General features: G+C 31.5%; 2 protein-coding genes and 3 long non-coding RNA genes across 6 annotated transcripts in view; 3 read left to right on the top strand and 2 right to left on the bottom strand.

Moving 5' to 3' along the window:
* LOC100644880 overlaps window positions 1-11,673 on the bottom strand; it is a 28,499-nt gene extending 16,826 nt beyond the window's left edge. The window contains exons 1-3 of the mRNA XM_048414685.1: window positions 11,442-11,673; window positions 4,115-6,070; window positions 3,651-3,985 (exon numbers count right to left, since the gene is read on the bottom strand). The gene's annotated coding sequence lies outside the window, so the exon portion shown is untranslated. The remainder of the gene's footprint in view (window positions 1-3,650; window positions 3,986-4,114; window positions 6,071-11,441) is intronic.
* LOC125387216 lies at window positions 600-1,647 on the top strand. Its single transcript, XR_007227791.1, has 2 exons — window positions 600-711; window positions 1,478-1,647. It is a non-coding gene; the product is annotated as an uncharacterized LOC125387216 (long non-coding RNA).
* Window positions 11,674-11,812: 139 nt separating the features above from the next.
* LOC105667191 lies at window positions 11,813-12,715 on the top strand. Of its 2 annotated transcripts, XR_001099813.3 has the most exons (3): window positions 11,813-12,147; window positions 12,249-12,375; window positions 12,527-12,715. It is a non-coding gene; the product is annotated as an uncharacterized LOC105667191 (long non-coding RNA). The 2 variants fall into 2 exon arrangements; XR_007227790.1 differs by having other exon boundaries at window positions 11,813-12,375.
* Window positions 12,716-15,065: 2,350 nt separating this feature from the next.
* Window positions 15,066-22,550, top strand: LOC100644393 (peptidyl-prolyl cis-trans isomerase G). The gene is made up of 9 exons (XM_003394645.3): window positions 15,066-15,856; window positions 16,134-16,342; window positions 18,692-18,802; window positions 18,919-19,000; window positions 21,641-21,688; window positions 21,773-21,943; window positions 22,017-22,161; window positions 22,224-22,383; window positions 22,455-22,550. The coding sequence occupies exons 1-9, from the start codon at window positions 15,516-15,518 to the stop codon at window positions 22,508-22,510; spliced, it is 1,323 nt and encodes a 440-aa protein (XP_003394693.2). The 5' UTR covers window positions 15,066-15,515; the 3' UTR covers window positions 22,511-22,550.
* Window positions 21,699-23,970, bottom strand: LOC125387213. Its single transcript, XR_007227787.1, has 2 exons — window positions 23,735-23,970; window positions 21,699-22,284 (listed from the first exon to the last, which is right to left on the bottom strand). It is a non-coding gene; the product is annotated as an uncharacterized LOC125387213 (long non-coding RNA).
* Window positions 23,971-23,973: the final 3 nt, after the last annotated feature.

Below are 23,973 nucleotides of genomic sequence, written 5' to 3'. Positions count from 1 at the left end.
AAAAGACATTAGCATATACGAGACAGTCTTGTAGAATTAAAATTAAACTTTACAAAACTTGCGATTCAGATATTTCATAAAATAACGCTCGACGTGACTTGCGTTTTTGTACTCTAATACAAACAAGGTTATGCTATGACACAACCGCAAATACCGATCGAGACGTAATCAAAGGAGCGAAAGAGACAATAACGCATCATTCTTCACGATAGCTGAAATCACTGACTTTTTCCAAGCCTGTCCAAGATCATAATTTCCTATATCCGTACCACCCAGTAAACACAAAATCCCTTTAAAGGAACTTGTTCGCAAACTATCCCCACTATTTTCTGAAACTGATCGCTCGAAACAATTTCTGATTTAGCTATGATTCGTACCGGTGATAAACAAGAAATATACACCTCTTATATTTTTTATTTCATTAATGTAAGATGATTCTCAGTTCTCTTTCTCTTTCATTCTCGTTTCTAAGTTTCTTTTTCTAAGAGCGGCACGTTTAAAAACTCAGTTTCCAGAAATAATATCGTTTCTACATCTGCATAATTGCAAAACTTGCGTCTCAAACTTCCTGTAATTATTACAGATTTCCGTATCTCGGAAACAAAGTGAGATCGTCGGGTATACGTAACAAACAAAATTATTTTATACCATTTTATACCAACAAGACCACAAATATATGTATCCTAACCGAATAGTACGAAAAAGTAAAGGGTAAATATATAAGTGAATTTTAAAAAATATAATTCACATATTACAAATGTGGTTCGATTTATACGAAATATTACGTTTAACCAGAATAGTAGAATACGCGTAAGATAGTATATTCCGTTCGCTCGTTTTAGCAATTCTACAAGGAATGTCCAAATACGCTAGTCATCACCGGGATCAGCTAGTCCATGATATCGTAAAAAAGAGAACATAATTTACGGTACCCTCAAGTGTTTTCCCTATCTCTTTTTAGAACTCGGGATGATGAAATCTAGGCAACTGTTGCAAGCGTTCGAAGATTCGTGTTTTCTTACAAATACATCATAATTTCAGTTAGAAAATATATTTTTACGGTTAGGTCGCAAGGAGATCACAGTCATGTAAAAGTATTTACTACTAACTGAAACAAAATTTAATATACTTGGACTTATTTAGTATGTAAATGCTATGAACAAAAACATTTTGAAAACTAACTGGCAAATAGTATTTCATTTCTACCTATCTTTAACTCGTTGAATGCCACGCCAATTTTACAAGGTTTGGCCGTGGCTCCATTTTTTATTACGCGATACATATAATGTTGAAATACCTACAAGAGATATGTTACGGCGTATAATCATCATTAATGAATTTATCTCACTGAGGTCACGGGTGACCTCCGTGGCGCTGAAGTGCGATTTCGTATTATTCACTTATTTTTTGCAATTATCAATTATCTCCTATTATTTCTTCGCGTTGCTAAATAACTGTTCTATGTTGTTATGTCCAGGGACCTACCATAAACCGTAATCTACCTCTTGGTCATACTTATTCGGACCCCTAATAGGTTTGAAGAACCATCATGGAGATTTAGCATCTTTTACTTTACTGTCAAGACCCTTAATTGCCATCAAACATCTTTCAAGTCGAAACTTTCCTTAGGGTTATTGTTCATTAAGGTAAAACCCGAAAAAGCGGATTTTTCCCATGTTCGACAGCGACTAGTGGAGGACGCACATAATAGATCTATATTTCATGTGTAAATAAAGCTATTTTTATATGTATTTTTATATGTACTGCATTAATTATTATAAATATTGTTATAAAATTCGATTATGTTGATTGTGCTTATGAATCTTCCTTCATCGTATTTGTCGCTAAAGAATAACAAAACTGATAAAGCATAGGCTGAGAGCCTAAGTCTTACACTCATTTAATGGGCAATGTAAATAGACACGAGCATGACACACCATAGCACAGAAGCACATTATCCTTTCTCCTTTTTTTTTTTACTCTCGTACCATTACATGTCATTATCTTTATTGTTAAGTATATAAACAAAAAAGTCATTGTGTAGGAGAAGTATCGCTCGTAAGTAATCTACAATATAGCACATCAGAAATATACCAACCCTACCACATTGAGATATTTTGTCAGTTTAGAAAAAAATTGTACCTATGTTCTGTTTTAAAGTAATATATAGGATAGTTTAAATAAGTTTTAAACAACAATTGATGTATATAATAGACTTAGAAAAGAAAGTGTTACAGAAGAGAAAGAATTAAATCTTGAGCATTTCATTAATATACTAATCTTTGCCGTTTTTATTGTCCACATTACAGTCGTTTATTCGTTTGCTTGTCATCTTTTTTGACATTTGGTGTTCGTTACAACATTTCTAAATTAGAATCCCTTATGAAAAACAACTTTCCGATAAAAGAAAGACAATGATAGATGCTCTTTACCTTGAAGGTAAAGGATATGGTTATATCGTAAACTTCTGAATCGATTGAAGAGTGTAATTGCAGATTATGTTACGAAAAGATGTAATCATGGAGAAAAGAAAAGGTCAGGCCAGCCAAAACAATTATCTCCATGAGATGAACGAAAAGTACTGAAAATAACATCTGATCATCAAAGTCACTGTCGGATATTATAAATGAAAGTAATATAAATGCATCAAGAAACACCATTCTGGTCACACTTATTACAAAATTATCCAACATTGTAATCTTGAAAATGAAATCGGCACCAAAATTATAGATTATTAATAATGAAAAAAAAATTTGTGCTTGCAAAGGAAAATGTGAACAGGTATTGGAAAACAATAAATATGACTTTTTTCTCTCTCAAAATTATAATAAAATTCTCCTAAAATTGTAAAAAAAATCCCTCAAAGTTTTGTAATAAAAATTTTTCTTGTATGTAAGTAGTATTCAGCGAAGAAAAAATATCTAGTCCAGATGGCCCGATGGCTATAATTATTATTGGCACGACCTCAGAAAAGAAAAGAAATGTTTTTCAAAACACAACTTTGTAAGATATTCTGTTATGATTTTTGTGTGCTTTTCAGCTTCCGGCAAAAACTCTGTTCAAATAGAATAAATAGTAGTAGCTATACAGATGTGCTACAAGATTATTTACAATCCTTTAGAACTTATCAAAATTTAATTTTTAATGCATTCATTCATAAGTCGGCTCGTATTGATAGAGGAGGACAAGAGGATAGAGTTGTTATTTAAATGACGAGATATCTTGCTTTTGAAACCCGTCAAATATATTTTAAAATAATAGATACAGAGGATGTTAGCTAAGACTGTGCATTGTTTGCTATTAAAATCGCTCGAAACTGAGACTGAAAAACTGGTATTGATTCGCATGATTGACTGACTTCTAGAGAACATGGTCGTCTATTTATACTGGTCGAGAGAGTACCGAAAAATTCAAATTCGTCTTCGTTTGACGGTTGTACGTAGCGGCGGCATTGTTTTGCCCGGAGTTTATTTATTATTACATTATGTATGTCCTAGCAATGTTGATACTCCGATGCAAAACACAACATGATTTGAATTGTCCTCTATCTCATGTGCCGCTACATCACCCCCCCCCCCCCGCCTACCAATGATAACGTTTCTTATATTATATTTACAATAGGTTTACACAGTTTTTTTTGTTATACATACGGTCGTACGACTTCGGTCGTCGTTTTTATGTGCGGTTGCGAGAGTTCGGCATCTGCGGGTTTGTTGTTTCGATGCAGGGTAAAGCGTCGGTCACTTGTCAAACCCGTGCAGATGTTGCGCAACGTCTTCGATAGCGGCGGTGGATATCTGTCGGTACGATGCAGGCGTTCAACGCACGGTCGCTGCGGTGTCGTAGGCCTCCGTTCTTCTTCAGTATGACGTACAGAGGCGATGCCCATGGACTTTTCACTGGCCGCATCACTTCTTGCTCGGTCATCGTCTCAAATCCCGCCTTCACCTGCTTGCGTCGATCGGAGGCGAGGCGTCGAGGTTCGCTGAAAACGGAAAGTCCGGGCGTGGTTTTTGATATGATGTACCACGCTATGTCTTATTTTGTCTCTACCGAAGGAGTGGATGAGTCGCATCCGAAAATTCAACGAGATGTCGGTGATACCTCAACTTACCGACGATTGTTTTGCTCGATACAGTCTCAGTCGTGCCCGTGTATCTTATTGTTGATAAGTTGCTGATCTTGTCGTTGTGGCGGCGATTTCAAGGGTCGACCAGTAACCCATAGTAGCTTAAGAAGTCCATGCCGATGATAGGCGTGCTAACGTCCGCCACCGTGAAACGTCGTTCGTCGTAGTAGTAGGTTCCGTTTCCACACCCTCATGGAGTCCGAGTCTGCCAGTCTCCTTATCAGCTCCTTTTTGAGGTGTTCATACTGTCCTGTCTCCGGCGGGTCGAACAATATGTCCCGGACTAACTGCACATGCTGCGCTGTAATATTTGTGACGGAAGCGTGGAATTTCGTCTTATCGCTAGTAATCCGGGCAGCTTCGCAACGTCGTGAGACCAGAACGACGGTACGCGGAGCGGTGTGTTCACCGCATCTACTTGATCTTATTCGATCGACACACAGTCGGCTCCGCTTGTACTCGTCGTACCGATTGTAACACGTTCACTTTGAAATCGCTTTTCGCACGTCGGGGTTGCCAATTGTAGAAGATGGTTATCTGAGTTGTTATTTAAATGACGAAATATCTTGCTTTTGAAACCCGTCAAATATATTTTAAAATAATAGATACATACTTTACACTGGTTTACAAAAAGCAATATACCTCTTCTGGAATGACCTGCTCGTTCTCCTGACGTAAATCAGATTGAAAACATATGGAGAATACTAGTTCTTCGGATTTATTCGAAAAATCAAAAATATAATAAAGTTACAAAATTATTGAAGCATGAAATACTATTGATGAAAAAATAATATAAAATCTCGTTATATCACGTCAGAAATGTCATTCACACCCTACTAACTGCTGAAATTATTATTAAAATAAAATTTAAGTTTAATTATAAAAAAACATTATCCTGAAGATAGTAGGTTTAATGTTAAATCTAAAAAGCTATTGTCTACTGGGGATATATTAAAATTATTGAATTATCCCACAGATCCATTATTGTTTGAAAGGAAAGAGTTCCTTTATTTTACTTAAATATATATATATATAATAAAGGATTGATCTCTTTCTGAGTCATTTAAGATTAATTTTCTTGTAATGTGGAACTATAACAAGTATACCTCGTTTGTGGTGAAACTAAATTGTTTCTTTTATCTGTAACGTGAAATCAAACATTGCAGATACCTAACTTATAGATTCTTGCATATGATGGTGTGGATCATCTTCGACACTCTAGACTTATGTATACGACCGTAGTTCACGATCATTGTTCTAATTGCTCTCCTCGCACTCATTTCGTTCTTAGGTTGCGTATTTTATGCTTAGCACTTTCCAGCTGCGGCTTAACAAGTGCTCTTATGGCGTCATTTTCGCATTCATGTCCGTGTAAAAATTTATCGATAGTTTCTACATTACATAAAAGTTTATAGTATCGATCTCTGGATCTCTTGATTCTTTCGAACTTTCGTTTGAGATATTTTATTTGTATTTTCAAATTTTTATTTTTTTTCAATAGCTGAGTACATTCGTTTTCCAATTTCATTTCCTCTGCCCATTCCATTGAATCATCATAGTCAGAGAATATTAACGGCAGCTTTGTATTTTTTAGTATTGGTTTATTAATAAATAATTCATTTTCTCCTTCTTCTTCTACCTCTCTTTCTTTTGCCTCTTGCTGTTGTTGATGGTAGTGGTGGTGATATTGATGTTCTTCTTCCTCTTTCATTCTTTTTTTCATCCGCTGTTTTTTGATTACCGGCTGACTTGCTTGTACATGTTCTTTTTCTTCATTTACTGATAAATTTTTTGGTGGTTCGGGTATGGCATTCATCCTCAACTTTCTTATTTTCGTATATTTTGTAAGATTTGGTTGGAACATTTCGGGTAAAAAATGATCGGCACAAACGCCCATTTTTCTTAAACTGGAGTCGGCATAATGTTCTAAAGCTGGATTTCCTGTTAAAAGAGTACATTTCCTGTTAAAAGAGTAGTACGTATAGATAGTAATAGAAAATAATATAGATGAAAAGAGTAGAACATATTGATGTCAGGAAACAAAGTATCTCGTTTTATACCAAAATTGTCTGGCTGGCGGGAAACAAGGAAAATATCGCGTTTAGTGCTTCATTTGACATTTATTTCCAATTGAGATATACACGCGTATATGTTACAGGCGCAATCAATAGGATATACAGAGTGCTCATAGGTATGCCATGCATTCAGCCTTAGACACCCGTGTAATGCAAGCCTAAATTTTCTTTTTTTCCTCACATATATATGTAAACTCCCTAGAGTTCACGTGGGATAGGGATTCTTTTTGTTTTACGGGTAGCACGACAAGCTTTGTTTCACGGACAGAGCGATCCTCTTTTGTTTTACGGACAACCATTTTTGAGAGGCACGCATTTTCCCAAACGGACGGACAGAGAGTTACTTTAGAGACAGACAAGGTTACAGAATAGTTATTTAAGATTTTAAAGACTGAAGAAGAAAGATCGGTAGCTCAGGACGTTGAAAATCAATACTCGATTTTCAGATTACAGAATCGATCCCTGAATTATCCCAAGATTTACGATCTTACAAATCGATTTTCATTACGCCATGCCGTTAGAAATGAAGCTACGTATCGTCATAAACGAGAACGCAAGAGGGGAGAAAATAGAATACATAGAATCCATAAGAAAACCAAAAGACGAAGTATGTTATGTCTTTCCCCCAGAATATTAAGCAAGAGATCATCATCCGCAGTTATTCAGTTTATCGATAATGAAGAAAGCCGCAAACAGTTTAACCAAGGTAGGCCATTACAGAAACATTGCAATCACGATGGATGACGCAACGGCAGCGTCATACATCGATACAAGTTTAAACTTCGTGTTTCGAGATATTTACTTAGAAGAATCGGAAATCATCTCCACAAGGAAAATAAAGACCGAAACCGAGAAACCCAGTCTTCAAATAGAAAGATTATCCAAAAACAAAACATGCATGAGAGAGAAGGCACGGACTTCGCCATAAAACAATTTGATGGAACACAGAAAGCCACGGATTGGATATTAGAGTATGAAACGGAATGTGAAAAGTACGAAATCCAAAACGACGAAAAAAGAATCAAGAACTTGAAGAAATATTTGGGAAAAACAGCATCAGAATGGTACCAGACAAATCTGCTGAAGGATAAAGAATACAACTGGGAAAACTGGAAGGCGGCATTTCTAAAAGCTTTTAGCAATAAAGGTTGGTCTGCAGTACGATACGCTTATAATTTTAAATACATTTCAGGTTCGTTCACCGAATATGCCATTAAAAAGGAACAGTTAATATTGGAAGTAAGGAGGAAGACTTCCGAAGAGACAAGGATAAATCTAATTGTTATTGGATTACCCATATACATTCAAGACAAAATCGATAAAGAAGCGGTACAATCAACAAATGACTTAATCGGACTTTTGGGGCAATATGAAGATCAGAAAAGAAAAAAAACACAAGAGAGTAATGCAAGATTGGACAGAAAGTCAGATCCACCACCCAATAACAACTCACCAAAAAAATATATGCACATACTTATTGATCATTTTTCAAGGGCCATTTTTATGTCCACGTCAAAAACACAACGCTCAAACGATATCACAAAACTTATAGACTCGACAGGAGAAACTGATTCCATAAAAATTATCCTTGCAGACTGATACCCAGTAATGACATCCAAAAAAGTTCAAGAGTACATAAGAAAGAAGAACATTAAATTAATTTTCACCTCGACAGACTGTCCATCCTCCAATGGATTGAACGAAAGGGTAAATCAAACATTAGTAAACAGGATCAGATGTGAAATCAATTCAGACAAAAAGAAGAGAAACTGAACAAAAATCGCAGAAGAAAGCGTAGAAGAGTAAAATAACACCAGACACAGTGTAACGGGATTTGCTCCAAATCATTTACTATATGGAAAAATAATTGAAATCGTCCCTAAGGGAATAATGGAGAATAAGATAAACCTAAAAAGATACAAAGAAGAAGCATTCAAAAACTCAACAAGAAACCAACAAACAGAAATACGATAAAAAAAGAAGAGAACACGAATTTAAAATTGGTGATATGGTCTTCACCCACAATGGAAACAAACTAAATAGAAATAAGCTGGAAGAAATTAGGAAAGAACCTTTCAAAATTCGGAGAAGGATTTCAAATTCCATATATGAAGTGGATAACGGTAATCGGAGATCTGAAGGGAATTTCTTCCACTCGAGTAAGCTGATTCCTTATAGGGAAGACAATTAACGATGTAATTGTCAACACGAGGAGGGAAGGTGTAAACTCCGCAGAGTTCACGTGGGATAGGGATTCTTTTTGTTTTACGGGTAGCACGACAGGCTTTGTTTCATGGACAGAGCGATCCTCTTTTGTTTTACGGACAACCATTTTTCAAAGCGATACGTGAATTTGAATGTCCAAAAAACAAGAAGAATGTGAGACAACCACTCGGAAAAATAAATTCTTGAAACCACTACACAAATTACTAAGAAAAAACACAGAATTTATTTGGAATGGAGAATGTGAAAAGTCATTTCAAAAGATTAAGGAATACCTCTGTTCAAGCCCGATCCTTTCAATATACGACCATAACAAAGAAGTATTCATTTATACAGATAGAAGTGAAGACGGCTTAGGAGCAGTTTTAAAGCAACATCGAGACAACGGGATGTTACACCCGGTCGCGTACTTTTCGAGAAAATTGAAACCAACAGAGGTAAAGAGAAAAGCAATCCACCTTGAATGTCTTGCTATTAAAGAGGCAATTCAGTACTAGCAACATTGGTTAATTGGTAGATATTTCACTGTCCTTTCAGATCATAAACCGTTGGAATCAATGAGGATCAAGACAAGAACCGATGAAACTTTAGGAGACCTGATGCACTACTTGTCGCAGTACAACTTCAAGATCATCTACTCTCCAGGAAAACACAACATAGAGGCAGATGCACTATCCAGGAACCCCGTCTTAGAAAGTTTTGAGAATGAAGAAGATGTTTTGAAAGTAGCAAATATTATAAAAAAACAAGATAATCCAAGACATAATCCAAGATCAAAAAGAAAACAGAGAAAATATTAAAAATACGGTTCAACGTTCTGAGCTACCGATCTTTCTTCTTCAGTCTTTAAAATCTTAAATAACTATTCTGTAACCTTGTCTGTCTCTAACGTAACTCTTTGTCCGTCCGTTTGGGAAAATGCGTGCCTCTCAAAAATGGTTGCCCGTAAAACAAAAAGAATCCCTATTCCACCTGAACTCTAGGGAGTTTACATATATATAATACATAAACGATTGTATTGTTGTATTTGTATTGTTGTAATTGTATTGTTGTTATATAAATCTTATCAAGTTTTCATGTTTATACATTGTATACTTATATCTGTGCATTGTAACGTAAATTATGGTCGATTCAAATAAATTTTATCAGTCTTCGTTTTTCGTTTACGAAAAAACCTACACTAGTTCGTTAATTTTAACCAATTATATCGTGTTTCGTGACATTTTAATGAGAAAAATATTACGGACATGATAAAAATTTCATAAAAAAGGGCCAGTAATATAAAAGTTTTATTTTTGGATTGATCATCGATATCCGATCTCGGATAAAGTAATATTACCCGCCACTATCTCTGTGGTCGGTAGTGGACGTTCAATAAAAAAAATCTATGTAACTGTTTTACAGTAAATCCTAAGATATCATCAATAAATGCCACTACCGTGAGTATATTTTAATTGAAAAAATGACTGAACTTCGTCTCCAGGCATAACTTTTTCTCAACTATTATTGCGCTTTTTTATAATACAGGAAATATTTGATAATTACATAAGAATCGGGATTTGAGTGTTGCAATTATGCAGATATGGAAACGATACTATTTTTGGAAACTGAGATATTAGATCTGTCGAACTTAAAAAAAGAAAACTTAAAAACTAGAGTGAAAGAGAGAGAGGAACGAAAAGTCAAAGTTGGCAACATATAAATACCTGCAATAAGTCAAACCTTTTAACTCAAGACTCAAATTTGCTTGTTTTCTTTCTTTCAATATTTTCAATTTGTGATTAATGAAACTTTTACCAATATGTTTCTTACATCTTTCTGATTAAAGTGGCACCAAACACGGTATAATTTGGAACATATTTAAGTACTCAATTTAATCGAAAAAATCTCGCAAATACGCTAGTAAAAGATTAATTTTTAGAAGTCAAAAATAAGAAAAGTTTCACTTTTAAATCAACGCTTAGATACATTATCTCAGCGATATCATGGATATTTGATCATGTTGATCACTACTCGATCGCAGCGAGCCATTTTAAGCTTTTGTCAGGGGAACCGCCCCTCCCCCCCCCCCCGACGTAGAGAGAATGACGAGTGTGCAATTATTCAGGGGATCGTTTTGTGCAATTATCGTATGTTTCTTGTATTCGATAAATGGAGGCAAGACATAACGAGTTTGAATCTCGAAATTACGGTTTAATTGTCCAAGAATCTATTGCATCGGTCCAGAAATGCATTGTTAAGGTTATTCCGTGTGACTTTTTTTGTTTTATGCATTGTTCGTCTTTGTTAATATTATGAACGTAATTGGATACTGTCATATGGAGATGGAAAAATATAAGCAGTATTGTGGGAATTGTTTCGAAGTTTCGGGAGTGCGCAGGGATATGAAATCATCGAGTGTAAACGCGTGACTCGCTTTTTCAGCGGTCGTCTTCCCCTTATTATGACAGCAAATTAAAGTCCTTCGGCTCCAACCAAACCGCTCTGTGTTCTCGCCTAATTATAGCAACAGCTCATAGATTGCGAGTAATATTTGACTATAGTAGTAAGCGTATACGTTATACTGTTGTCATTCTCATATTTTCTCGCAAGCGCAAGTTCCGAATTAAATGGATAACTCTGTATAAATTTTATTTAAATGTTATTTGACAAGTCGGGTCATATACGTAATATTGATAATAGAGCGGTGTACCGTTACTCTGAACACAATATATGTTTAAATAAATAATACAATTTACCCTCTAAACGGTCAACACGTTAAAGTAAACCATACAGTAGGTTGAAAGTACCAAACTTTAAAGACGCAAAACATTTGAACCAATGGATTCCTAGATTAAAAACTGCTATATATTGCCTTTGTTCATCGATTACTATCAGATAACGGAAAAATAGTTTTTAAAGATGATGCCCAGAGATGAGATATAACCGAAAAAATACCCGGCATTATTGTGTTAATATAGCAAATTAACAAATACGAAACATATATATGCACAGTACGAACACCTTGTAATTACCAATTTTTGAAATCCATTCTTTAAGAAGCGGATTGTCTCCTTCCGGGAAGTGATACAGATGATATCCTTCATTTCGGCTCTTGTTACAGTTGACATAAGCGCAAATATCCAGTAATTTAAATCTCTTCTGCGATTTCATAATGTAAAATACATGAAACACACTATAAAAAACAACGCACAAATCTGCGAAAACGTAGCTACAAAAATGAAATAAAGAAAATAAAATACAATGAAATGAATAAAAAAACGCAAATAAACAAGCAAATAAGAAAATGCTTGCGGTCAAGAATAATTCTTTATATGTATATGTTAGATGTTAGATTGGATTGGCTGGGATAGACGGCAAACTTATAAATCTCCCTAAAATTTGTTTTTTCCAAGATTCGTTATAAACTTAGGGATAAGAGTGGGGTTTACGTTTAGAATGTTTGCAAGTTTATTGGTAGAGACAGCATTAGTGGAAACAGAAGGTAAACGCTATTGGTTATCCTAAGACAACGATTGACCTATCCAATTAGCCTTCAAAATAGCTAATATTGGGGAAAAATTGAAAGTGGCAGTATTTTCGCACAAAAAATGGCTGTGAAGTTATATTAAAAAGGTTAAAAATTGCATTTTTTTTTAATTTTAATACTAAGACGTGTTTTATGAAATTGTCTCCCGGAAGATAAGCGCCGTTTCCACCATCATCATTGTCGTTACCATGGTACAGAAATATTGGTGATTGTGAGAATATACCAAACACTCGGATTGTCGATTCCTCTAAATAATGTCGTCTGTCCATTGTTTTTTTTTTTGACGACAAAGGAACATGCTGTGCGGCGAACGCCTGGGGAAACAGGCGTATGAGGGGCCCCTACACTGTACGATGGACAGCAGACAGCCGTATAAAATGTGTCTATCTTCACCTTCGCTAGTAAACAATTCATGAACAGTACGTAAACACACATAATCGCTAGATGACGTTTTTAACCAACTTCGAAAAAGAGCAGATTATCAATTCAATGTTTATTCTTTTTATATATATCCAACGATTATTCTGCAATAGACAGATTTATAAAAATGAAATCTTTTACATTTTGTAGGGATGTTCCGTCATTGGTGGCGTCTGAACAAATTTTTGATTTCTTCACGGCGCCAAAAATAAGTCTTCAGTAAAAGTCGAATTTTTCACGAACCTTGTAAAAACAAAATTTACGGAAATTTATCAATATGTTGTCTACCGCAAACAATCAAATATGTATCTAACACAAATAAACACATCTTGACCAAAATCATCCTTCTTAGTTGAAAATTTTCCAGTAAAAATATCTTTAACTAATTCTAATTTTCATTCATTTTTATTTAATTAACTACTTTAAATTATTTGCTTATTAATTTGATTGTTTTTTTTGTAGATATGTTTTCACGGACGTGTGCGTTGTTTTTTGTAGTTTATTTCAAGTTTTTATGTCATGTATTTGTAAAGGAAGGTTAAATCAGTGGATATATGTGCCTATGTCGAATGCAACAACTGTTAACGTCAAAGACATTATTTGTATCACTCTTCGAAAGAAAATGATCTCCTTCGTAAAGAATGGATTTTAAAAGTTGCTAAGTACAAGATGTTCGTACATTTCGTGTGTTTCGTATTTGTTACTGATTTACTGTTACTGATTATTTACTGATTATTTACTGATATTTACTGATATACTGTTACTGTTACTGATTTACTGTCACGGTATACCGCTTCATTATCAATATATGAGCCGATTTGTCAAATAGCATGGTAATGTATGTTACAATAGCATAACATAATAACATAGTCGGATAAGGGTTATATATGTGGTCCAACCAATATTATTCGTCCTTTTTCATTCCTATAAGACAGAATTCAATTTCGCTCATACGAACTGACAGATATTGTCTGCATACATTATCCGCAGATTGTTGATTAAAGGTGTATGTAGACTACCTGCAGATAATAGGAGTCGTTCTTCCACTAGGAGTGTGAGAGGGTGCTGGGTATCCGATTTCGGATGGGCGTCGATGAGTTGAGAATATGCTGGAGATAGAACACATGTGTTGGAACGTAACAATACGATTGTAAAACTATCGAACCTTTAAAAATAATTTAAGGAAATGACAACTATTTATAACCAAGGATAATCCAGCGATGCGAAATTTTTTGGAATTAACATAATCTTTTCCTTTCCTTAAACTCTATGCTCTTTATTATTTTTTGCCTGCGAACCGTTAATCGAACTCTCGGACGCCCTCTTGCTACCTAATGTAATGTATGTGTATATGATAGAGGTTGGATTTTCTTCTTCTTTGAAACCTGTATTCTAATAAACATAAATAATTAATATTAAAATGGCGAAAAAATGTTCTATCATATAATGATACACATACATATTTAACAGAAATCAAGAATTTAATGATTTTATTTATGTTTTTCAACTTTTCCAAAAATTTGTTTCTTCGATTCTAATAGTTTTTTACACAAATACATAGCGGAATAAATTTTTATCGGAAACGCCATAACAGATTGATTTAATGTATTAAAAATAGTATAGTTTCATTACAAAAAATGAAGTTGGTCTTTGTTCGATTTCTAAACATTTCTTTATGACATTTTGACAACCAACATGTATTTTCAAATTCTCTACTTCCGCCTTTCCTCGCCTCAATACAAACACCGGGTCATAAATCTCATCATCGCATAGCGTGACCAACGTTTATAGATTTAGTGTGAACGTATATCTGCCGACAATTGTCAATGTGGACTAGGTTTTCATCTGGAGACCGTTTTTAGACTTGAATTTTGGCTCTAAAGTCCACTAAAAACTGTTATATCTCACATGTAATATTATATGGTGCGACATGTAGTATATCATAGTTTCCATTCATCGAGTACTACCAGAAGATGCAAAACAAATTAAAAAAGATTGGTATTCGGAAACAAAGTTTAGTTTAAAAATTTAAATACCAAAGAACAAAATGAAACTGTCATACATATGTTTACTACTTCAATTCTTCGACTAAAGTACATTGACTAAAGTGAGTTTTCACGATTCAGTAATGTTTCGTAATTAGATGAGCATCATGGAAGATAAGAAATTCAATATTTGGTTACGTCATTTGCAGTAACCTAATAGCCGGTAGCTAGCGACTCTGGGTCATTTGATTCCTTAGGAAGTGATAAATTTTTAACATTTTACAGCAATAAAATAACTTAATCTGCAGGTCATTGGATTCGTTTTAAGAAACGCCACTTACCTACCAAGGAAAAAAATATGTGGTTCCATGTGACGATAAAAAATATTCATGCCTGTACAATAAACATGCTGATTGCCAAGACTTAATGTTAAATCTAAATGATATATGGAAAATACATTAAAATTATTGCATCATTCCGCTGATCCATTATCGTTTGAATGGGAATATTCTCTCTTCTTCAAAAAAATATAGTAAACAATTAACTTCTCTTTCTTAGATAACTTACAATCAGTTTAATTATTGCATCATTTTATTATTTTCATATTTGTTTACCTCATATCGAAAAGTAGATATGACCTTTTCCGCAGAACCATACAATTAAATAAGTTTTCATCTACGCTAGTGTGCAGCTAAGGAAAGAAAAAGTTACTTCTCTGGTGCAACTAAACAAGGCAGAACCCTAACTTTCTAGGATTTTGTATATACTAGCGTGGGTCACTTTCTAGTATGGTCCGCGTGGTGCAGCACTAGTTCGAGAACAATCCAAATCATAAGTATGAACCCTCTCATTTTTCGTATATTGCTAGTAATGTAAGCATTTATTCGTCAAATTTTTGCAGTTTATGAGCTATTATATTAGTGTGTGTGAAATTTATTTCTTCGCGTTTAACACGATAACTTCACTACTCACATAATTTTTATCATTTTATTTGATGTACTTATCTTCTATTTTGGAAATTTTTCTGTGTAATAACTAGATATTACTTTGTATATTGTTTGGATCTAACGTACATATCTGAATCTTAAGTTACCTTACCTTAAAAAAGACTGCAGATTAGCCTAATTGCATATGAAACTTTTCTTCTTTGGGAAATGAAACGAAACGTGTCGAATCATTCTTATCGTGATGAAAAATTAAGATCATCACGCAGAGAAAATTATGAGACTGGTTTACGAAGAACAGAAGAAGAAAGATTACGACGTAAGCGTGAAAAATGGATTATAGAACAACAAATGCTACGAGAACATGAAAGGTTGAAGGAGAAGAAGATCTTAGAATATGAAATACGCCGTGCTCTCGAGAAAGGTTTACCATTGCCCATGGGTAGATTTTCACATCACAGTAGCAATAAGAATAAAAGTAAATCCCCGGAAAGTCAACAGAGAACTGTTGCTACATCAAATACATCTAATACATCTATATTATCTAAAAAGTAAGTATGAGTAATGCAAAGCACTTTACTTTAAACAGTTAAATGAAATTGTCTTAAATATAAATAAAAATTAATTTCAAGGCAAATGTGTAGAGGATATATTATGATGCCATATATATATAAGATTTAAATTACTTCACTAATTGTGTAGCAACTAGGTACATGTTTATGTGATGCTCAAAGATATAATTTAGTTCTTAATTTATGAAGAAGATTATAATTTAGTAAATTCAAGTATATTAAATTATGGATGATAAAACTTTCATTTGCATTATAGATTAGAGCCATCAGATGGTACAACACCATTATTTAAAGGACTAGAAGGCATACAAATTAATGCAGCAGAACTACGAAGAATCAAAGTATGTATTCACAGAAATTCATTCACAGAAGATACTCAGAGAAATGTACCAGACGAAGCAACAACTGATGATCTACAACGAGATATTATCAATTTTGAAGATGTTTTGGTCAAAAGAAGAGAGGGTAAATAAATATTTTTTTCTATAATTACCTAACAACTTTCAATCATCCAATGAAGAAATGCTAAAGGAATATACGAATTCAACTCGGAAGATAATTCCTTTTGGAATTTTCCAACAACCATAATTTATAAATTCATATTCCAACATATTGTATGCTTTGTATTGTAAAATTGATAATCATATGTTCTATTTTTTTTTCTTTTTCCTATATGTTTGAAATTTAATTATGGATAGCAAAATCTTCACTTTACTTATTGTAACATCTGAAGAATGATGACATTATATAGAAGTTTTTATGGACATGAAGATGGTGGATTTGCAATCATATTGTATTCTATAATATTCAATGCAAGTTATGCATAACTTTAAATTTAATAATATGTATTTGATTCACCAAGGATGAAGAAAATTTGGAATGCAACGTTGGATTTGGATAACTGGATATTGAACATTTAATGTGCAATACGTAAGCACAATGTTTTTATATCTTCAGTGTCCTAAGATTGATTTTATTCTTTGTTTGCTGCTTTACATCTTCTTTTTTTGTCATCGAGTCTATACAAAAGAAGTATGTTTTGGAATAACAGTATAATAGAACTAATGTTACATATAAAAAAATGATCTATTGCAAAACTGTACTTCAAATTCTTACTCCATTTTGTGGATTCTCCATATGCTTTACTTTTGGAATGTCAACATGTCTAGAAACGCAAAGGTTTAATTAGAAGATTTTACATTTTATGGTGATATATTAAATATATATTTAATTCAACAGTGGCGGAAGGATAAAGTTATGGAATCTTTTCATTGAAATTTCATTCCCAAGGCTCATGATTCTACAACTGAAGAATGAAAATTATATTCAAAAGTAACCAATTAACTAATTAATTGCCTTACGATTAAAGTTACAATAACACATACCATAAGCAATAACATGGTCAGTCACACGTCGAGCCATTTGACGGTTTGGCTGAGCGTTCGAAGTTGTGCAAATCGCACATGTCTTTTAACGTATAAATGCATGTGTAAGATACAACTAATTTTATTTTGCAAGATGTTTGATAAATAATTACTATCAATTGATCATTGAACAAAAAAGATTCAGTATCTTGAAGTAAATAATAAGTCAATAACAACCATGTATCACATCTCTCACACGTGTTGTCTATGTTTGGCTCGATCGACGTACCACGTCTTCAATGCGACGTTGCATGTTAAGAGGTTAAAATTACCACATCTAAAAATTCTATAATGAAATAGAAGCATTTTTCACTTAATCTATTTGAATTGATTGGCTTCTGTATAGATAAGTAGTTTTATTTCAGCCTGGTGGCATTGAAATAGAACTTGATTTGCAAATTTTATAAACTTTCAGTATTATACATAACTCATTACTACAAATATCTCCAGGTTTCTACTTTTTTATATATAAAGATTTAAATAATATAACAAGAATGTTACAAAATATTATTCTGTAAACAATAGGAAATTGGAAAAGTAATTAATATCAAATTTTTACTTAAAGATACTTTTTTGATTGCAAAATGTAATGTGTTACAATATAATAATTAGTTATAATCAAATATATTTGAAGAAAATAATAATCAAACTATACAGTCATACAAATATCAACAAAATGGAAGATTTTCTAATCACCATAGAAGACAGCATATAAAACATCTTGACAATTCTTCAATTTACCAAAATTTTCTCATAAGAAAACTGCTATTATTTTTTAGCTAAAATTTTAATAGAAGTTTGAGTTTCTTGAAATTCATAAAATCTGAAAGAAATCATTAGTTCTTAGTTTAAAATATATATCGTATATATAATAAAGTATATACAGAATAACATAAAGTAAAGATTGTATTTTCATAACTAATTTCTCTTATAATTATGGATTCATGTATATAAAATTGTTTTATGATTTCTGGCACCAAAAAAAAAAAAAAAAAATTGTATGCCATATATGTTCATTTGTGCAATTAATCTAAAGAATTTATATATGTAGCAATCATAAATTAACAATCATTTAATGTGATTTATATTTTTAATAGTAAATATATATCTTTTTTACATTATTGATATATACAATACTATTATAGAATCAGCAATTTAAAGTGAAAGATAATTATATTTTTATTTCTTTTATACCATTTTACCGTTTCATTCACTTCATACATCTATTATAAAATGTCCTGGCTTACAATCTTTCAGAAGCGGTCAGTTTATTTACATATCAACCTTAAGATTTCTAAGGTCTGTCACAGCTGCTAATACTGCTTAATTGCTTTCTTCATATACATGTACTTCAGATTTTCTATTTATAAATAAATTTATTTAACCATAGGAGAGGGATCCAAATCTATATTTGAGAGAGAAGAAATAAAAAGCGCAAGAGTTAAAACAGAAGAAATTGTGGAACATCGTACAGTTGTTGCTATAAATAATGAAAATTTGGGTTTGTTCATATTAAAAATTTAAACCTGTTGTCGTTATTTTTTTGAAATTGATAAGATATCTTTTATGTGTATCAAAATTGTATTTTCATTGTAAAAAATGATGTTTAATTTTTAGAAAACAAGCCGGAAGCAAATAAAAAATATACTACTTCTTCAAGGAGTCGAAGTCCTCGATATAGATCATCCCATCATACCAGGTTTGATATATTAATGCATGTGTTTATGTATTGGTTATTAAACCAAATGGATATAGTAATTTTACCATGGATATGATAAAAGTATTGCTACATAGTGTTTATAGAAGGTATCTTTTGTACACACTATGTGCATCATGTACATCATTGTGCTTATTATGACATTTATGGACTAATTAATTAAATCAAAGTATATTGTGTTTTATATATTTTGGCAGTCCTTTTATATGACAAAAATCTAATACCATGACAATGAAATATAGACCATAATAAAAAAGATGTGTCATAGGAAAATGGAGATTTGTACAAGGGGTAAAGAAAGTAAGTATAAAGAAGATCGTTGCGCGATTCTATACCTTCGCATCGGTGAAAATGTGTAAAAAAAGTTCATATATAATGACTCAAACCTTGAAATTTACGGTCACATTATTGCAATGAATTCTACTTTTACAAGGAAGAAAAGCGTCAAATAAACTATGCAAAACTAAACAAATAAACTATGCAAACTTTGCAAAAAAGCTTGACCCCTTCTGCCGGGAAAAGAATATTAAAACTTTAGTAATTCTTAAACCGGCTTTATCTACAATATCAACTTTTTTTTTTTTATAAATCTCCACTGATTCGAAGGTGTAAAATCACGCTATGATCCTCTTTAAAGTTGCTTTTTCTATACCTTGCACAAACACCTTTAGTAATCACTAAATGGTTATATAGTACCGCTATCTGCATTTTAGGCCCATAGCCTATTACAAAAAAAGGTTATTGATACTTATTACATATATCTTACATAAATATTAATATTTACATACTTCACACATATATACCCAGTATATAAACATACCGCAATATACTAACTTAATTTTTATTATGATTCGACTAGTATTAATTTGCTTATTTTCATGACCTCTTGCACAAAATGGAATATATATATATATATTTATTTATAAAAATAATGGATATAATTATTTACTTATATAACATTTTTATATAATATAATAATAATAATAATATTTTATTATTAATAGTAATATTTTCATTTAATATTATATATTTTATTGAAATACTATACTTCACAAATTTAGTTCACAAATCATTATCATATATATTTAACATATAGGAATATAGGAATAATGTATGTAACATTTATAAATGTTATTAGAACATTTATGATCATAATGAACATGTATTACTAAATTCGTACCTTATATTTAATTGTGCTATGTGACTTTTATTTCAGGTATATGCTTTGTGTTACTATAGTCTGTTTTGTTCCAGCTTATGCCTGTTTCTTTTTTTTTTTTTTTTTTTTTTTTTTTTTTGAATGTATCAGAAGTGGAAACTCGGTGAAAAAGGTAACTCTAAGCTGCTAAAAGCTCGACTTCTCTTCCATCTCCACTAAGTGGAGGGATATGGTGTAATTGTTACTTCAATGAAGTTTTGGTATAAAAAGAGTAAAAGGAATTTGATTCGCAATATATCTGTATGCATATGCTTGGTAATGTCACTACCAATGCTTATGTTTTCTTTTTTAATTTGACTATATATAATCTATTTAACGAGACGAGGTAGTAAATATAATCAAGTTTTGTTGATTAGACAGAGTATACATTTCGTTTCTTTTTTCTTATTCAAGAAAAATGTAATAATATAATAGAATAATTTCTATCATATGAATAAAGAATGAATTAGAACTAGTTACATGACAATATTGCTATTCAAATTCATACTTGCATTTCATAGATATTCTTCTCATAAACTTCAGTTAAAATATCTTATAAATAATCAGTCATTTTCATGCCAATAAATACAAAGTAATTATCTCTTCATGAAATCTAAAAACCATTTAGTTGGTAAAAACAATTTAGTTCATAAAATTTTCACACGTCATTTCTAGTAAATGTTACTTTATAATATAGGTTTTTTAATTAAGATGTTAATATAAATGGAATCTATTAGTGATATTTTTTGTCTATCCCAATATTAGCGTATCATATGCGACTTTTACATGTTTTTTGCTCAGGTGAAGTATTATGGATGTAATGATTAATAACAATCATGAGAAGGTAAGCAATTGAAGTTCTAAAAGTAAATTTAATGTCTATATGTACCAATCATCATTTGTCTTGGCCATTTAATCCGTAATTCGTTATTAGGGATTATGCAAAGCAATCAATTAAATGTATAACAAATAGAATATAAAATTGTTATTTTTTATAATATTGTACAAATCTGTTTATTTTTTACATTTATGTCTAATATTACTTTGAGAATTATTCTATTTGCTTTTACTTACATTTTATAGTAAATTTCAGCACTTATAATTTCTAACTTGTTATAATGCACGATTATTCATCAATATTTACTACTATTAACTATTTTTTCTTTTTAGTAATTTATACCATTTTTATATAATTTATATATAAATAAATTCAATATTTGGTGAAATATAGATATTATTTACAGAGTATTGCTGTATTAAAACATAAAAATTATATAATATAATCAATACGTTAATATATTATGTTAATATATTAATAATAATAGTACTTATATTTTATGTTTTAATATAACAATGTTTAGTTAAAAGATAATTTAATGTAAAGTTTCAAATTGAACTTCTGTTACTTAAGTATTCTTTTTTAGGTATAAAGATTCAAAACATAATAACAGGGATAGTTATAGAAATGATAGGTACCAATTATTTGTTATAATTTTGTATATTTGTTTAATATGTTTATTTTTCAGTTTTATTGTAGTGTTGTATAATTTATTTAGAGACAGAGATCATAGTAGAGGTGGAAGTAGAGAGTATAAAGAAAAAGTCAGGCCACATAGTCAATTGCACACTGCAGAGGAAAAGCATCTGCGAAAAAGAAAAAGTCATAGAGATAATTCACATTCAAGGGAAGGAGAACAAAGAGCATGGGCCAAAGATTGTCACAACAGGTACATAATAAAACATATGAAATAATGTAAAATGATGTTTCTTGAAAACTAAATGTTATAAATATTATTGAAGCAACAAATCATCTAAACACGAAAGACCTTATCGAGAAAGATCGAGAGAGCGATTCCGAGAAAGAAGAGAAAGGGATAAGTCTGGAGAACGTACACTGCCTTCATCACATTATATTGAACCCATTCCTGTTCCTGTTTATTATGGAGTAAGTATTCAATTTATACGTGGAATATAATTCTTCTGACATTAAATTTCATTGGTCATTAGGGTTTTCCTCCGAGACCAATAATGGTTGGACATTTGGTTCCAATTCGAAGGCAAGTACCACCTTTAGGAGGAATTAGGCATATGATGAGTCCATTAAGACCATTTCCACCACGATTTATTAAGCCAGATATATATAAATTTTGTTCACTTCCAAATCCTAGTATGTATTTTTTTAATTCATAATGAAGTACATGAAGAGTTACTGTGTTAATTATTTGTATTTTATATAAGATTTAGGCCAATGTATTAATGGAGGATTTATGATGAATGGAAAATTGCCGCATTAAATATCAGACATTTTACAAAAATTAAAAATTCTTCGAAGTATCAGTGTGAATTATCTTTAATTCAAATTATCTTTAATTCAAAATATTGTTATAAATGTATGAGATATATGTTTTATATTTTTTTATCAGCCATAAGAATTTTTAAAAATCGTGAAGGCAAAGAAATTCTGTTTTTGACCTTTGATTTTTTAAATACCGATTATAATGTAATATGTGCATTTTTAAGCATATTTAATATTATTTCCAAAATCTTTTAAAATTTTTTTATATTTGATGTATTTGTATATGAAACTTGCTTATATGTTTTTAGATGGTAATAATAATATTGTGTTCAAATTGTATTAATTGATAATGGATTGTGTATTATTAAATTTAAAAAATATATTTATATAGTTTATGTGTATAGTTTTTATATATAATAATTTATCGTATATCAGACTTTACGTTCATATATTTCAAAGAGGTTGTTTGACAAAAAGAATTGGTTTCCTTAGTATACATTTTCATTATTTTTAGTATATATAATAGTAGTAGAGTCAAAAATTTATTTAGGTAGTGGACTTCATGTAAATTTGATATATTAAAAAATGATGTATTAATAAAATATTTATTAAAAATTTGTTAGTTTCCAAATAAATTTTTGTTATACTGATTTATTAATTTATTAATTTTCGTTGTATCAGAGAGCTGATTAAGAAGCCTATTAAAAGTCTTCCTTTTTGAAGTATATACTAATGACTAGATTATGGATGTTTATACATTTATAAGAATTATAAATGCATAACATATAGAATGTATGTGAATTGCAAAATTATACAAAACAAACTATTTATTATAATTAGAAGACAAAATCATTCTCTATTTAGGTTTTATTTGCGTAATTGTGTTTGTGAAAATGCATGTTTATATAAGCGATCGCAATCTAAAATTACAAGAGTTTGTATCAAATACGTAATTATTTTTCATTTTATGAGAATATCATTTATTTATGTTAAATCAGTTTCATTTAATTCTCATAGCACAAAAAATCGGAGAAAATTGAAATTTTCAAAATTGCAAGTTCAGGATAGAAGATATTTAACGAAGATATAATAAGATAAAATCAGGTTACTAATTTAGTTATCCTTCACGACTTTTTGGAGTTATTTAATAATATATAGAACATACAGATATTTTAAGTAAAATAAATTATCACTGGGATTAATAATGTATAGTATGACGTACGAGGCAAATAATAGCCGTGACATTCAATGCCTTTTCGTGTTCCACATTTGGAGTCCGGACTCCTGATCTCGGTCATATATAGGTCTGTATATACGTCTGGAAACTCTCGTGATAGGTTAGTGATCAAATGATGTTGATCAATTTATTTGCAGGAAAGCGCTTCAATTAAAAAATTATGATTGCTGCGGACTTCAGAGCCACTTCACGCTAACTTTGGATTGAGGTATGGTGTACCAACT

Source organism: Bombus terrestris, chromosome 3 (assembly GCF_910591885.1).
Source record: "Bombus terrestris chromosome 3, iyBomTerr1.2, whole genome shotgun sequence".
Classification (NCBI taxonomy): Eukaryota; Metazoa; Arthropoda; class Insecta; order Hymenoptera; family Apidae; genus Bombus; species Bombus terrestris.
The sequence above is the reverse complement of the archived record's forward strand: the minus strand, read 5'-3'. Positions and strand labels throughout refer to the sequence as shown.